The sequence below is a fragment of the Sinohyriopsis cumingii genome, chromosome 9 (assembly GCF_028554795.1).
Source record: "Sinohyriopsis cumingii isolate HCF-2022 chromosome 9, ASM2855479v2, whole genome shotgun sequence".
Classification (NCBI taxonomy): Eukaryota; Metazoa; Mollusca; class Bivalvia; order Unionida; family Unionidae; genus Sinohyriopsis; species Sinohyriopsis cumingii.
In genome coordinates this window covers 5290586-5308673 of record NC_142969.1, presented here as the reverse complement: position 1 = coordinate 5308673, position 18088 = coordinate 5290586, and the positions used below count along the sequence as shown (strand labels likewise).

The 18088-nt window shown below is 35.0% G+C and overlaps 1 protein-coding gene across 4 annotated transcripts in view; it reads right to left on the bottom strand.

The window, feature by feature from the left end:
- Positions 1-3976: 3976 nt before the first annotated feature.
- The window catches only part of LOC149791209 (uncharacterized), a 77690-nt gene continuing 63578 nt past the window's right edge, over positions 3977-18088 (bottom strand). For 3 of the 4 annotated variants that reach the window (XM_089969675.1, XM_089969677.1, XM_089969676.1), the window contains exons 38-45: positions 17562-17722; positions 13954-14065; positions 13405-13421; positions 12569-12704; positions 11053-11126; positions 10498-10568; positions 6987-7041; positions 3977-4562 (exon numbers count right to left, since the gene is read on the bottom strand). In XM_089969675.1, coding sequence (XP_089825801.1) covers positions 4561-4562; positions 6987-7041; positions 10498-10568; positions 11053-11126; positions 12569-12704; positions 13405-13421; positions 13954-14065; positions 17562-17722 — 628 coding nt within the window. In that variant the 3' untranslated portion in view covers positions 3977-4560. Of the gene's footprint in view, positions 4563-6986; positions 7042-10497; positions 10569-11052; positions 11127-12568; positions 12705-13404; positions 13422-13953; positions 14066-17561; positions 17723-18088 lie in introns of those variants that run through there. The other variant, XR_016423321.1, reaches the window with a different exon arrangement.

The window sequence follows — 18088 nt, the reverse complement described above, 5'->3', positions numbered from 1 at the left end:
TCAGCATTACAGGTAGTCACCGATCACCATTCAATTCCTTGGTCAATCAAGCAATCTGCGCCCGCCGATCGGTCAGCAACGCCCGATCTTCTGCTACTCAACCAACAACACAATGTTCAATCAGCTGCACGGCCACAGTTCAACCAAATCCGTCGCCAGCTCCATCGTCAGCTCCATAGCCGCTATGGCCAGCACCAAAGCCATCATGGTCAACTGCTATGGTCAGCTCTACAAATGGTACCCCGTCAACCCTGACTGCCATGGTCAGCTCCACAGCCGCCACGCTCAGCTCTGATCACCATGGTCAGGTCTGATCAGCTAAAATACATCTAACACAGTGTACTAAGAAAGACACGGGCATATACGATAACACGTAATGACGTTATATACGGTGATCGATACAAATTACATTATCGGCACAACATTACAAAGCAATAAACAGGTTAATAAGTGAACATACCTGTGTCCGATAAGAATCATATGATAATAAAATGCAACTTTATTGCTAATATAGATCTCCTGTTATATACAAATTTTGCATTATACTACACAAGCTGGAATTACATAGAAACTACACAAACATAAACATGGTAGTACGATAGTCACAACTTATAATGTACATAAGAAATAATAAATAACTCAGATACCTCTACAGCTTAAAATGTAGCCCTACATCGTCTGTGCGCTTGATGAATATGGGCTTTTTTCCATTAAAAGCACTTCGCACGTGCGGCATAGGATGAACTGAACACACTGTTTCGAAATATTGTACAACATACATAAACCACCCTCGGGTATCGTTGTACACAAAAAACGAAACCCGAGTACAGGTGTTTAATAAATAAAGGGATTTATAAAATTTCGTGACAAAGGTCACAGTTTTTATTCGGGCCCAAATTAATATACAACAATATTTCCACGGCTAAGTGAATATAATTATACATAGCAAGGTTTGCAATATACTGATAAACACAAATCACTTAATTTTTGTAGCATGTTGGTAAAGTCTAAATCACCGTTTTTTAGCATACTATTTACGGCTGAGTGGCCAGTTTTGTAAAATATGAATCACCGATATGTAGCATTTGGTAATGCCAAAACGTTGATTTGTAGCATGTTGACAAATGCTGATTCACCAAAGCGGTGCTTCACCAAATTATACAAATTATATTACATTAGTAATGGCATAATCGCCTGTTGATATGTATCATCAAAATGCAGCATATTAGTAAAAGTTGAATCACTTGTTCGTTGCATATTGGTAAAGTATATATTATCAGTTTTTATAACACTAGCAAAGGTCGAATCATGGACGCATGGTATATTAGTAACGGCCATCGATTTACGGCTTATTGGAACAGGATGACAGTTTGCAAGATATTAGTACATTTTAATCGCCAATTTTTCGCAAACTATTGCACGCCGATTTACCTGTTTTGTAGCTCAATGGCATAGGTTTAGTTTCAAAGTATTTTCTAATATTTATATGAACGATTATCATCGTTAGGTTCTAAATTCTTTTTGCACATCAAACGTTTTAATTCTTTTTGTCTTTTACAAATTTGCAATACTATGCAATAAACGCTTGTCAAATATTGATTAAGGTTAAATTGATGCTTCACCATTTAATGATTAAATGTGTACTGTTATAAAAAACAGTTCGTGTTTAACAGCTTTTGAAGACAACAGAGACAGACGGAAAGAACAATGAGAGATTGAGGAAATGAAGAATGTAGTCACCAAATTGTAAAAGTCTGTAAAACTATAATACCCAATATTTCAGTTATTACGTTATCAAAACATATATTTCAGTATTTAGTCACACCTCGGCTTTGAATGATGTGGTAAAGTCACATTGATATTTGCATTGCAATTACTGTAACATGAATTACTTGATCTTGATTACAATGCGGTTATATTCATATATGGCCATATTTAGTGACCAGTTACATGTAAATAACACATGCTACCAGTTGTAAGATAAGATCTCATTAATACTAGTTTGGGTTATACTTGGAATGCTAAAACTTTGTTTCGACAGTGCTGTAAAGCTAGTCAGTCTACTAAGCCTGCCAAATAGTTTACCTTGTTTTATCGCGTACACAGGGAAGTAAGGCTTGCAGTTTACTTTTCTGCTGTCTCGAGACGTTCAAAGCAAAATTTCAAGAGGTCGTTAGCTTAAAACTGTCAATCACATTAAATTAAGTCGTACAAAACCAAGATAATTTAAACTGAAAAAAACATCTAAGAAAAATTCGCTTTTGGATCTTACACTCAGATCAGACATCCTGGCACATAGTGGTATAGAGTTGCTACATCGATTTCCACCATAATTTTTTTTTTTTCATAGTTTAATGCAAGGTAACTTTTTAACAATATGACATTTTATGTGGCTTTTCACAGTTTACTATAATGACCTCTCTACATGCTATGTACGGTCCTTTAATCACAAACTCTCCTGATATATTGTTGCTTTTATTTGGGCAGATGGAGTTGTGTGGAAATATAAACACTATAGATTATACATTTCGCTAATTTCGAAAGCGGACGGATGGGGTTATGTTGATGGGGATGTTGATAATTTAGAAGGCTGGCGGATGGGGTATTTTGATGGGGATGTTGATAATTTAGAAGGCTGGCGGATGGGGTATTTTGATGGGGATGTTGATAATTTAGAAGGCTGGCGGATGGGGTATTTTGATGGGGATGTTGATAATTTAGAAGGCTGGCGGATGGGGTATTTTGATGGGGATGATAAAAGTTACATGTTTTAAAATTGGGTTTAATTCCTCCCATACAATTTCATGTACATTATGCAATCATTTCATAAGCTGGTCTAAACAAAACAAAATGTCTACAAAATGAGACTTGTTACATGTAATAATGGTAGCAGACAATTTTTCTTGAACATTTAATAAGACATTTTCGTGTTCATTAAAACGAGTTGGTAAGAAGAGAAGATGTCTAATACAAATAAAGTAGTAATTTTTGTCGTCAGAGAGTATTGGAAAAATATTATTCGGCGCAGGAAGCAAAATTCACAGCGTATACCTAGTGTTTTATGGTTACCGAGCGATTCCATGTAAAATCAATCTCACAACACAGACATCACAAACTAAATGACATTCTTTGTTGAAATATTAAAACCATCTAATAGTAGGTTCACACATGTCTACCCGATATCATTCATTGAATTTAAGTTCATAATAGTTAAAATTTAAACAATATTGTGGGGGTAACAACTTTCATCTATCTGAACATTCCTTTTCAATTTTTGTTATACAAAAAAAAAAAAAAACTTTCCTCGAAGTCAGTTTGGACCTGACCAGACCATTAAAAAATATTTTGACTTGCAGATACCCCTGTTACAAATGTTAAATTGCATATATTTTTATATCCACTCTGTATGTCTTAATGTTGGTCCAATGTATCTTTAAACAGACAAGTGAACGATGATAAATCATTGAAAAGGTGGACAGTATACATTGACATCAAGTGGAATCTTGGCTCATTTTTTGAAACTGAAAGTAAATAATCGTTATTGGTGACATGCAGAATATTTCACCGATGCAATATGACGGGGTGTATGTATTTAGTTGCTGCCAACAGAATGTAGGTCATGGCGCTTGCAACATAAGAATATGCATATATCACAATTAAATATTTAACACACTGTGTCCGAAATCTGGAAAATACAATTGAATAATTCCCTTCAGTACGTGGTCTTTCTATTTTGTTTCCTTTCAATTGAACACCTCATTGTGTGTGCACAGCTTACAACTAGAACTCTGTTGATATGAACCAAATCGAAATAAACATCTCAAGAATGACCATTTCAATTAAATGCGAACTAACATAAAATAGTAAAATTATAAAGTATAAATGTTGAATGAAATGGGAAGTAAATTATTATGCAACAAATTATAACTTTTATTATACATCAAAATATATGCCATTTCCAAATTTTATGTTTCTATTATTTGAGAACATAATAAAATATTACAACAGTGTCCTTTTGTCACAGCATATAGTTATATATTTCACCGCCCAAACTGTCTTTTCAGTATCTACGTAATTCTTATAAATATTATACAAACCATTACGGAAGTTATAACATACAAAGTATATTAATTGTTGCAATAACTATTAAGCTAACAACATCTTATATTAAAAAGTATCTCCCACATTATACACATTAGAATGAGTAATTATAAAGCATTGATGTTATCAAGGCATGAAATCATGATGCAATTTAAAAGTATCATCTTCTGTTGTTACAAATTCATTGTTCAGGGTGAATTTAAAAATAAACAAATAAACAAAAGAAAGATAAACAAAAAACAAACAAAACCCGCACAGTCGTTTTTACGAAGCACAGTTTGCAATTTAGTAAATTGATTTTCATTTACAACTGCATTGGTGATTAAATTTGAATAGAAAAATTTATGGCATCGTGTCCAAGTTCATGATTTTCATTTACAACTGCATTGGTCATTACATTTGAATATAAAACCCCATGGCATCATATCCAACTTCACACGGATATTTGTTTGCAATCAGTTCTGCAAGTAGAAAAAGTCACATGAAAATACTAAAAGCAGCATATCTTTGGGAAAAAAATTTCAGCAACTCCGTCCCATTGCACGAGTTAAAGCATACATACAAGTAAGCATACGTACAAGTCATTACATTAATAATTTTGCTCAGCATCTAATTCAAACCTCATTTTAAGATATCTTATTAAAACGAATACAAATAAAACTAGAGCTGGTGGAGATGGTTTCTGGACAAAGGCCTACGCTCTCTACGGTAACAGGGCCGTAAAATGAGTAAACCAATCTTTGGACTTCAAAGGGATTCTTAGTTCACTACCTGCGTGATGACGTGGAATACTTGAAATCCATTTTATCCAAGGACGCTTCAATATTTAGCGGCATATTAACTTTGACCAAATATATTATTCATCAGTAAAGGTAAGGTTGTGTATCGCAAAGTAAAGAAAACCGTCAATCAAGATACAAAGCTGTTCTAGTTGATAACGTGGAACACCCGGAGTTATTTTGATTCAAGGCATCATCATAATATAGTTTGGGTTGAACCGCAGCAAAATTTAGTAGAATTATACTGTGGAAACTAAACTCATGACGAATGTAAACAGGGTCTGTAACAACTGTTAATGGCATTATGCAACTCTTGAAAAAATGTTGCACTCAGCGTCACATCAGTGTAAACCAACATGCAACATGTGTTTGACATCCAAGATATGTACCACGAATCATCCCTCATGTACCAAGTTCACTTGCAATAAATTACTTGAATAACTTAACTCCAGCTTCAAATTTCACGGTCGAATCTCGCTGTCGTCTACTACGACTGTAATATTTTTGCAATATGTAATAGGGGTTTCGCATAAAATTAGGTTTTACTATCGAATAGATTACATAGTGGTAATAAATCTATTAAAACATTCACTCGTTTGAAAACAAATGAAAAACGTTATGTTTATACTGAACTATATTTCTATGTTTCTCTGAACATGCTTTATTTCGCTGCCTCTTGTATATGATAATACTTATATTGTATGTTTTATATATGCATTGTATGCACTGTGAACATTACATTTTAATGCATTTCACCGACGTTATCGATCGAAGTCAAAGTCAAGGCCCCATAATGCACGCCTTGGTCTATGGGACAATACTTATATCAAACTACATCAGAATATTTCGAATTATTCTTGAGTTATGTCGGTCACATGCAGTATCCCAAACTGAGGTATGAAAGGATTTGCCAAGGGTCATAACGCAATATTATATCGGGTAGACGAGACAATGCCCCACCCCCCACCCCACCCACATACACACAAAACATACCGAACTGCATTATATACGATAAACGGTTAAAGGGGCTATTTTGGCTAAATGTATGGTTGAAATTAAATATTGACGTAGAAAGGGCATTAACTCCGTCAACACTAGACACATGAAGGCCAAGTCTTTGAAAATCACATTTAATTATCCTGTTGAATTTACCATTTAAATACACCCATTATGTGCATAGTTTGAAGACCAATACTAACAGTAAACAGTATTCGATGTTCGTAAGTTAAATGTGCTGTCTATGTCAAATGGATTTGCAGAGTCATAGTGCATAAAGGGCACAAGTAGGTCTTAGGAAAATGCGCACGTCGAATTACAGAAGAATATGTTGAATGAAATAGGCAATTAATCTACAAAAGAGCATTCATTTATGTGACAAGCTGTATAGCTATGTTGGCTAGAAGAAAAGTGACAGACAGACAGACAGTAGATCAAGCATACTTATGGATGCAAAAGAGTGATCAATATGAGGCTTTTACATACTGATTCACGAAAAGAAAATCAATAAACTATATTTAGTATTTAAAAATATGTCCCCGTGAAATGCTGAGCTTACAAGTTTCTTGACTTATGTTTGGCTACTTTGGTCTGCAAAAGATGCATCATATAAATGCCTTATGGATTCAAGTGTATTAAGTTTTTTAAGTTTTGTTGAATAAAATTAAATGAGTATAAAAGGTGTGTCCTAAAATATCATGAGCTTTCTGATGACTTTTCATTTACAAAACGAATAAACTCGGAAAACATGGGACACAGCTACTGTTCATTATTTATTTTAATAGCGTACAAAATTAATACCTTGAAAATATGTCGGTCAAGGGAATTAAAATATATGTAAATATATCGTTAAAATTTTAAATAGTTTAATGTCAGTCTATTTTTTGGATAAATATACCTAAAATATATGTGTTAGTGGTAACAATTTTTAGCGTTCTACGATGAGGACAATTCAACATGCAAAGGAGAAGTAAAGAAAAATAAAACAACAAAAGAACAAGCAGTTGATGGTTTTGACGGAATAAAGCTGACATTTATTATTATTATTATTATTATTATTATTATTATTATTATTATTATCATCATCTAATTTAACATTTTAATGCTTACATAAATCATAAGCCGTATTCACGACTCCGTACGTCTTAGGTTGTTTTTGGTGTTTCTGAAATATACAGAACCAGTACAAAAAGTGACTATAGGTAGATTCTACATTAGCGACACTCCCTTTAAAGAGGCAGAAGAAACATGAAACAAGATGTTACAAAGAGAATCTGAGGCACATTTATTGTACTACTTTAGATCAATTTTGCTAACTTTGCTTATTACTGCATTTTCAAATTGGTAGGGAAATATTGATGCATTAAGATGATTTACTCTGATAATAGTAACAGTCACGGATTAACAATCACACACACACAAACACACGCGCGCGCGCACGCTCGCACACACACACACACACACACACACACAAGTTTTTGTATAAAGCAATCTGATATACCAGTACTATTGGTATATTAAACCTTCATCTGTCCATGGCGCAATAACACGGATATACCAATATTCTTGCAATTGTGTGTTGTTGATTCTAGATCGATGATGAATTTCTACTCATTAATCATTAGTGACGTATGAAAATAACAATAATAAAAAGTATTAATAATCCTTGTTTTCTGAATGAATGTAATATGTTACACAATTTCATCGCATTCCTTTCTGCTTTCCGTTCATCCCTATGCTCTCACGCATAAGGAACAAAATACGCACACATCTGGAGTGAGAGACAAAAGGAATTTGGGCTGGATGAAAAACCTGAAATTGAACTTACAACAAGTAACCTACAAGAATATGATTCGTCGTAACTGTTTGTGTACACTTTCCTTGGGACTTATCGACAGTGTTTATATAATCAATGATATAATGTTGCAATAGCCTGTCGACATTATGCTGTAAATGTTTGGGTTACAGGACATACATGCTGTAATGTATTGAATACATTATTATTGTTATTGTTGTCGTCACTGTTGTTTCTTAAACCAATTACAATGTTCTAAACATCTACTATTATTAATTAAATATGAAAACGTCCAATGGCCGACTCTCTCTCTCTCTCTCTCTCCCTCCCACCCACCCACCTACCCACACACACTCACGGGACCATCGTAGGAAGATTCGGGCGACAATCCGCGAAAAGTCGGGCGTTGAGGATTTCGCTTGTATTATACATACTAATTTCTTCATCAAACCATCTTTCATGTTTAATGTGTCTTATTTTGATTTAATCAAAGTGAATAAAGTAGACAAAAAAAAAACATTAAACTTATCAATATGCAAAGGTGATTGTGAATAGCCACGAAAAGAACATAAGTACATTTTGTAGCGGACAAAGTCGACATGGATGTGAGGAGTTCATTCAACCGGTCAATACATTTTTGCCTATAGTGAATCTTAACTCCTTTCATAGGGCACATATGTGTATTTGTGTATGATATAAATAAAATATATGTATAGTGTGTGTGTGTGTGTGTACCAATGATATATCAATCGTATAAATTTGTCATTAAATTGGGGGGGGGGCAAGCCGAATTTGTTTTTAATGAAAAGGTTTTACATCACGTGGTACATCATTGATACAACGTACATATTATGCACACACACACACACACACACACACACACACACACACATATATATTACAAATCATATGGCGAATAACAGTCCTTTCAAGTGCACTGGATCCAGCAAGGGATCACGTGTATAAGGGATTGATTATGATAAATGCAATAAACTACCAACGAACAGTGCAGAACTAGTATCCAAGTAGCCTGGGAGGTTTCGACTCTTAATGAGTCATTTTCAAAGGCAAATGCAAAACATAGATAAGACAAACAAATAAAATAGAAAACAAAACGGTTATGTTTACGAAACTTTATATGGCTGTTTCTACAGGAATTAAACCTTCATATGTATTATGTTTCAAATAGTTTATTTCAACTTGTTGAGGATGCTGAAAAATATTTTTATTGACCTAGAAATCCATGAGCCGTAACAACATCTGTTATTTTATGTAAACTTATGTAAGTGCAAATTATATCCTGGATATTACTTTGTTATAGTAGTAATTATAAGCTATTAAGCAAATTTAGAGAATTATTTAAAATAAAATGTCTCGGCTACTAATGATAATTTTAATCGTGAATGGATATCTTTTTCTAGTGTTCTTGGTTTAAACCGCTTGGTTTCAATGTTCTAAGGCGGCGTTTCCAGTAAGATTCCTTTTCCTTCCTGGTTTGGGGACTCCAGTTGGGGTTGTGAGCAATTGCAATACGTGTTATATCACTGAATGTGTGGCCAGGGAAGGAGAAATGTTCTGCGACCGGGAATCTGTACAGCTTCTTTGTCATCCAGTCAGATCTATGAAGGTTGATCCTTTTGTGTAGCTGTTCAGTTTCTCCGACATACTTTAGGATACAGATCTTACATGAGAGGAGATAAATTACATTCTCTGCTTTGGACGTTTTATTTGGACCATGTATGTTTAGTTTTTCTCTAGTCCCTGTGCTAGAAAATGTCCTGGTCTCTATCATATGTTGACAGGTTTTGCACCTTTTATCGCCACATGGGCCATATTGATTAGGGTGGTCTTGATTAGTGATTGGCGTTAGCCTCGCCCTGACTAGGATGTCCTTGAGATTTTTTTGTCTCCGGTTGGCTACTACAGGTTTGGTAGGGAGGATTAACTTTAGTGCGTCCGACAATTCCAAGATGGGATTGGGTTTCCCGATGATTTTACCTACTTTGGGGATGCCTGGATGGTAGGTCAGGATAAATGTTATCCTATCAGCCGTTTCCTTCTTTCCATATTTTAGAAGCTCATCGCGGTTTGTTTGTTTAGCCCTTTGGGTTGCTTCGGTAAATGAAATGTTCAGATAGCTCTTCAGACCGTTTTTAGGAACGTTTCATTGTCGGAACGAATTCGGCGTGTCCTCAGTGCCTGGCTATATGGGATGTTCCCAATGCAGTGTTTTGGACGACAGCTGGTTGGGAGAAGATACTGGTGTTTGTCTGTTGGTTTCGAGTAAATGTCTGTATGAAGTTTGTTTACTACCAGTCTGGTTGTTGTGTCCAGGAGAACGTGGTTTGAGTTGGAGACTTTTGCCGTGAATTTTATTGAGGGAAGGAAGTAGTTTGCCATTGATATGAAATCAACCAGACTTTCTCTTCCATGTTGCCACTTCATTTCTATAACATCGATAAAGTTTACCCGCTGGTATGGTGTACTTTCAACCGTTGCCAAAAGTTGGCCCTCCAGTTTTCCCATATAAATGTTAGCATACGAAAGGGCCATTTTTTTAACCATTGCGGTTCCATTGGTTTGGAGTTAGTTTTCTTCATTAAATTAAATAACAGAACCGTTTTTCTGTTTTATTTGTTTGTCTTGTCTATTACTAGTTTCGCACTGTTCGTTGTCAGTTTATTGCTTATATATATATATATATATATATATATATATATATATATATATATATATATATATATATATATATATATATATACTTGTATACAGCAAAATTAAACCCACTATTTGCTTTTGTTTGTTATAAATCATTGATTTACATACCTCTACATTTGGTGGGAATGGATTCATTTCATATCCTTGTTTTGGTCCGGGCTTTCCATTCTGGCCTGGTCCTATTAAATATTGCTTTGTATCAAAACGTTTAAATAGACTCAATGTTTAAAGGGACAAATTGATTATCTATTCAATAGCCACAATTGTTCAAAAGTATTAAAAATTGTAGATGCGATGAAAAGAGATTTCATGCTCCTTTCTTACACTTTCAAGAACTTCCCGAGCTTTCTATATGTTCGTTTAAGGAGGGTCTACGCGATTTCATAACTTCTGATAACTTATCAGACTTATATGAGTATTTTTTCGCATTCTTTTAGAAATGATATTCGTGTGCATTCGTTTGTAAAATATAATCATTGAAACATTATGTCGAGTAACTCAGGGTGCTCACAGTTTCTTATTTTCACATGCTTAGGTGACGATAAATATTATGTACTAAAATCTTTATTGAGCTTTTTATGAGAGAAAACGTTTAATCGTCCGTCGAATTGAGGGGAATTATATACGAGTTAAATTAGGATGAGACATGAATATGACTTATACCCATCGCTCCTCTTTCATTGAAATCCGGTTCACTGTGATGGCGTCTATCCTTACTCTGGCTGGAACTGGATTCACTAAATCACAAACAATTGCAACATTTTATTAGTGTTCGGTGTCACTCTGTCAACTATCATATCTAACATATATATATATATATATATATATATATATATATATATATATATAGAGAGAGAGAGAGAGAGAGAGAGAGAGAGAGAGAGAGAGAGCAACATCCCACTATTGTTATATCTCTCCATCTCTCTCGCTCTCTCACTTGCACAAAAAGGTAAGAGAACGACGCAGTCAATATCCCAAAGGTTCTATACAGTGAAATCTAACCACAAATCCTATAATACATATTTACATTCTTTGTATAGAGGGACAACATTCTGTATAAAAATCGAATGGCCTTCGTTCAAACAGAACAGAAAAAGAGTAATCCAGGCAAACGCTACATGGCTTGAAAAATAGCTTTTGTCTGCAGATAAGACAATGATGAATGAAAGAGATGTTGAATTTCAATAGGTTTATCTTCTAGTATGTAATACATAGTTGAGATATCTGTCGTTACTATTGATAATTACGTTCCTGTGATCCAAACTTTAAAGGGAGAATATTCAATGCGTGTCACTCTTTGCATGCGTGTGCATGTGAGTGTCTTTGTTTTTTATGTTAATGTTATGTTTTGTCTCCTGTGAACCACCCTGTCGTACTGAACCTGTATTATTTCCAAGCACCCTTGTATACCTTTGAGCCATAATTTGATATATCATTAAATGGACCGTTGGTTTGCAATCCATAGGTCGTGTACTCCCTTCCTTAGCAAATAATATATTTAAAAAATAGATTTTTAACCAGAATCCTCCCTTTCCTTCCACACACACACGCGAACACAACCATATCCAATACATATATATATATATATATATATATATATATATATATATATATATATATATATATATATATATATATATATATATATATATATATATATTCATATTCAAACTTAAATCTCGCAAACGGTTGGTCTTTGATCTTTACATAGGTATGTCATTAGTGTTTGCAATCTTGCTCCGCTTGTCTTCTAATGAATTGTGTCTCTATGCAAATGACCATGACTTTATTCTATATAAGGAACATGGATGTTTTAATTATGCACACAAAAATGTCGGGCATAAGTATCGTAGCCTTATTTTGATTATCGGAATATATAATTTCCATATTGGTTTTGACCGCATGTGGATGATGATATGTTCAATGAACCAGAGAACCTTAACATATTACATATGCGTGAAAAACTTCGAAATGATTATTAATTATAATCTCCAAATTTAAAAACGCTGCTACACATTGATAACTTTTATAATAGATTCATATCAGAGGAAAAAATGTACAATACGCATGCACGTTCAGTATTAAATTATAAAACTGTTAAAATATTAAGTTCCAACTTAAACTCACAAAATATAAGCTATTTGTCATTAGTGATATATACGGTATCGAAACGCCATACCTGTTGTTGCTGAACTCAACGGTTATCTTTTTGCTTTTTGATTTTCGTGACCTAATAATAACTACAATAATCACAAAGCACAGTACAACAAAAACAGCTGCCCCAATCCCAATTGGCACGTACAGATCAGAGGCATCTAGACAAAACAAAAGACAAAATGAGATGCAATATATATGACTTAGATATTTTCGTGACTGTCAACGATCACATGAAATGTTAACTTTAGTAAAACACGTATGATACATAGAAATGTTAAATAGCACAATCGCAGCAAAGAAATCACAATTCCTATATTTGTTTGAATGCAGTACAGTGTCTTAATACTCTCTTCACTGAATTGTCTTGGAGAAACTAATATGAAAAATCGACACCCCAGATTATATAGCACTCAATAATTATCTCAATGGTTGTTGTTAGTGAATCTGGTCCATGTTCCTTTATAAGAATTCGTAAGAGAATCAGAACCCAAGCATAAAAAATACACATGGTATATCAATCTACCATGACAAGCATGTGAAGGGAACACATTTATTCAATTTAAATTTTTTAAACAACATGTAAAATATATGAATCTTAAAACATCTTCATATTTGTTTCAGTGTTGTAATCGCAAGAGAGGTAACTGTATATTCTTAAGTGCCGAAAGGTAATATAAAATACAACGGCCAAAATAAGAATATTGTCATGAATGAAATTCTCTCAAATCTTTCTCACGATAAAACCAAATACGTCGAGGTATAAAGTAAAGCAATTAGAGTTAGCAGAAGCTAGTAGGAGATGCTACTGTTGGCCAAAACAAATGTTTTGAGAGATTAGATAAACAACTTCAAACATACCTTTCTTCTCCACTTGACTGAAAAATGAAAGAGCAGTTGATAGTGTACAGAAGTTTAAAAATCACTCAAGCAGTCAGTGATTGAATCAGACAATATATATATATATATATATATATATATATATATATATATATATATATATATATATATATATATATATATATATATATTGTTTATCTGTTTCCATCCCGAGTTTTGGTACGCCAAGGAGATATTGCATGCTATGTCTATTTAAATCTTGGTCATCTTGCTTAACGAAATATATATCAAAATGATATATGTAATTAGTTTAGTAGGATAAATTAGTCGTCCGTTTAATGGACTATTTTGGTCTTGAAGTGGATGTTAAGTTTCATCAAACTTAAGCTTCATCCCAAACAATATGGATACATTACTATCTTAAAATTCTGGTTTAATTGCTTTAAAGGGGCTTTCAATCCGAAGGGATATTAGATGAATCTATATCCATGAACACTGATGAATATTATCCAGTTTTATATACAGGACAGTTTGTTGTTAAATTCAAAGCGAATGTTTTTCAAGGCTAACCTGCATCGTGGCTTTTGGTGTACAACTTTACATTCTTGTCCCGTGGTACACTCCCCTGCTACTGACAGGAAACTGCTACATAACATATCCACTTGCGAACCGCCGGAAAATACTATAAGTAACATGGAATAATCGCATCCAGATTAATGCAAACGTTAATGGCTATGCAAAGATGCAAAGTTGTATTACGAATATAATTTAGTATCCACATGCAAATATTAAGACATCAATACCTCACGTACCTTTCTCAAATTTGGTCTACAAAGTCAAACAAACATTAATAAACACAACTGATGACCGAAGTTGTGAATGTACACTTGCACTATGTATGCATTAAAGCTCCAATGCCGCAGTTGATCATACACTTCACCATATTATAATCTAACTAAGGTTTGAACAGTAGAAATGATTTGAAATAATCAAAATGTTAAATTTAAACGACGTTCAAATAATCAGTCTAGAATAAAGACATGACACCATTGATAATGTCAACGAAGTCACTCGTAATTCTATTCTCAAAAAGTAATGATATGATATATTCGACAAATTCCGTTCGTGATAGTCTAGTAACAACACTGGTACTTTGCGCACATATTGAATCTATTAGGAAATGGAAGGATACAAGCCCGCTTTTTTTAAAGCGGATCTGAAAAGAAATGCGTGAATCAGATTAAAAGAAGAGTCAGGTGAATATTGATGATCAACTGGGGCGCTGCAATTCTTGGAACGGCGAACTTGAGCTGAAGACAACCTGATAGAACGTGGCGTTGATTTAGTATTTTCCCAACGCAGAGGTCATAAAAAATATTGGGTCCTAGCTTTCGACTGAAATCGGTTTACCCACATATGTCGCCGATCAACATCGGATTAATTCCTACGCATGTGAAAAATGGCCCGGTGTCTCAGTTCGAGGGAGAAGTTACATGGCTCATACGTAGTATAGTGGAATACCCTATGGACAATAGAAATCTCAGTCAAAAAGGTCATGGGAACGTTTACGGACAAGGTTTCACATCTCGTGTCGAAAACAGGTGAAGGGAATGAAATGTACCGCGGTTATTAATAGTGGAAGTGCGGATCGAAACGGATAAAGTTTTTTTCATCAATCCAAACAGGAGTTACAAAATTCAGTCACAGTTTCGAGTCTGTCTTCCAATCCGAAGAGAGTTGCCCGTGACGTCACATTACCTATATAGATACGCTAGCGTCTGTGCATAGTGAATCAATGCGACGGAATATTGCAACATGACGAAAACTAAGAAGACGCTGAATTGGAGTGCACCGACCGTAGAGACGAGAAGCAATGGTATATCAGCGGCTACCAAAGTCAATACAGTCTTACTTCCAGAAGAGACCGATTTTAATAGGGATTTAGTCGATTTTCTTTCTTCTTCGAAAGATATAGTTCCTATACCAGCTCTTTCGCCGCCTTCTCTTTCTTTACCACACGTCGAGTATTTTAAACAGAGACCGAAAGAAGAATTGGATTTTTTTTTATATCAACAAGAAGAAGCAATACGATCTTTTTTCCTTCAACAACAACAACGAGAAGAAGAAGTGGCAAGAAGGACACGACAGGAAGAAGAAGCAACAGCACAGAATAAAACAGATCTAAGAGAGAAGGAGGACAGTGAAAGTCTAAGGGTGACAGTACTCTTAGATATTTTAGCAGCGTTAAGGAGTCTGAAGCAAATGTATCAGACTTCTTTATTACGACCGAAGAGAAAAAAAACTACCCGAGCCAAACAGTCCAATCCTGAGATTCCACTCCTAGTGATTTCTACCAAATCATTGCCAGGAGCAAGTCAAGAAGTAGGCCTTGGCCGTGGCAAAGGTTTAAGGCAGTTAAAGATGATTACGTCCGGTTCCTGAGCTTGTTTGTTTAAAAACACAAGCACTCAACGGTTCTCTTCAGGGCCACTCAACTCTCTCAAAAAGACATCATTCATTTTGCCAAAATCAATTAAAACTCGAAAGCCCTTTTTTCCAATTGAATGAGTGAGTGTAGGTCCATATTCTAAAAAATCAAAACCATGAGACACTTACGTTTTCTGTCTGGTCTATTCTGGTGCAACGTTTACAACCCAATATCACACAGCAATACTTTAAAAGGTTCATAGACTTCTTTTGTGTCTTTGTTGACTCTCTCTCTCTCTCTCTCTCTCTCTCTCTCTGTTTTTAAATATCTCACTTTTGCAGGCTTTTTCTCCTCTTCTTCCTCACTTTCTCCTCGTCTTCTTTCTTCTATTTTTTCTATTTTTGTACGTGTCTGAGTTCTTCTATTTGGGAGGGTACCTCTTCTTCTTCCTGTACGGAATTTCTCTCTTCCTCTTGCTCTTGTGTTTAGGGCATTCTGAAGACCAATGTCCTTTCTCTTGACAATGATAAAAGGTATGTTGACCTTTGTCTCTTCTGCACCTGTCTTGCTTTTTTGGACGCTCTGGACAATCTGTAGCCAAATGTCCCTTATTCTTACAGATATCGCAATTATGTTGACTTTAATCTTGAAATGAGGGAGAGTAGTCCGTCGGCTTGTCTGAAGAAAACATTTGAATAACACCGCGCAAAGCTCTGATCAGAAGTTCGATCTGTATTGGCTCGTCCATCTTCTGGTCGGTTTACGAATAAAATAAATACTAGAAGGGAAGACATTGACTTTTTTAATATACACTGGTCTGACATGGATATAAAGGGCCCATGGTGGTTCAAATATACTCATTTGACTTTTTGCAGTCTAGATGAAACGATCGTATCATTTAGTCGAGAAAGTAAAAGAAAGTAAGAGGCAGAAACGTGACTTATCACCTCGCGAAGAAGCTGAAGTCTTGGCTCAAATTCGTGCCGGCGATTTTGAAGATGATTTGAGTAAGAATCCAGACCCAGAGATTCTACACCCAACCAAGTCCACCTCCATTAATCTCTCAAACTGCTAAAACAGTCGAGAGACGGGAAAGCGCTCCTCTAGAAAATGTAGAACTACGGCTTACACTTACACGGTGAAGTTTAAAGATTTCAAGTCCGAAGTACCGTTAGAGAAAGCAGAGAAGTTCATCGCCGATTTGTGGGATTCTTTATTAACTACATTGAAACGGCAATGTGAATCCAGAGAAGACGATCGCTTGAAATTTTCCATTCATCACGACAGTTTGAAGTGCTCCGTTTGGATCGAGTGTAGCAGCTCAGCAGAATTGACACATTGCAAGGTCATCGACAAGATTCAACACGGGCAACAATCCAACGACAAATTTCACATCACCGATGAAAAAGCGACACTGTTCATGACCCACGTGTCTCTTCCCCAAGGGGCAGGAAGCAAAAAGGTGTTATTGGTTGAAGACCTTCGCAGCACCAAAAAGAGTCTCGTCCGAATTAAGTAACCTGAATGCTTTAGATTTAATACAAAATAGTGTTGTCGATGTATTAATTACTGAGTTTGAAATAATGACAGCAATGTGATTTTACAGAGGACGTAAGGCAAGCAAAATACTACTATCAACACTTCTAATATTATGGGCCTTAACAAACGCAAGCTATCATCTATTACTTTAACTTGGCTTGATACAGTGCAAACTAATTCGAAAACAAAAGTATATTAACAAATACAGTACATTGTTTGCCTTCGACAGTCAGTCTTATGGCGGTAGTGTTTTGCTCAGCCAGTGTTATCTTCTGCCCCGTGGCTAACTCAGAGTTTGCTTCAGCCAACATCACGAGAGCCTCATCTGAGTTCTTTGTGACGATGACGTAATCCACAATCAAGCTTCCTCGACTAACGATAAAATAGAAGACATATGTTTTCAACCAGATTAACATCGAAATATTTCATGTATCGAAGATCTGACATTCACCAGAAACGTGTCATTCTTTATTAACCACTGGTCAAACATTTATTGTAGCCTGTCAGATACAAGGATGTATTTTGTGTCAGCGAGAGTTACATAAAGAAAGAATATGTTCCTAATTAAATGTACATTTATTTATTTTTGAACATATATTGGACACATTTTATTAGTATGATTTTGCTATTAAACAAGAGAGAAAAAAACAATTATACCTACAAACATGTGTAGGTGCTGGCATGTGTTTATTCATTTTTAAACATGGTTGAGAGGTTATACTGGGTGCGAAATCTTAC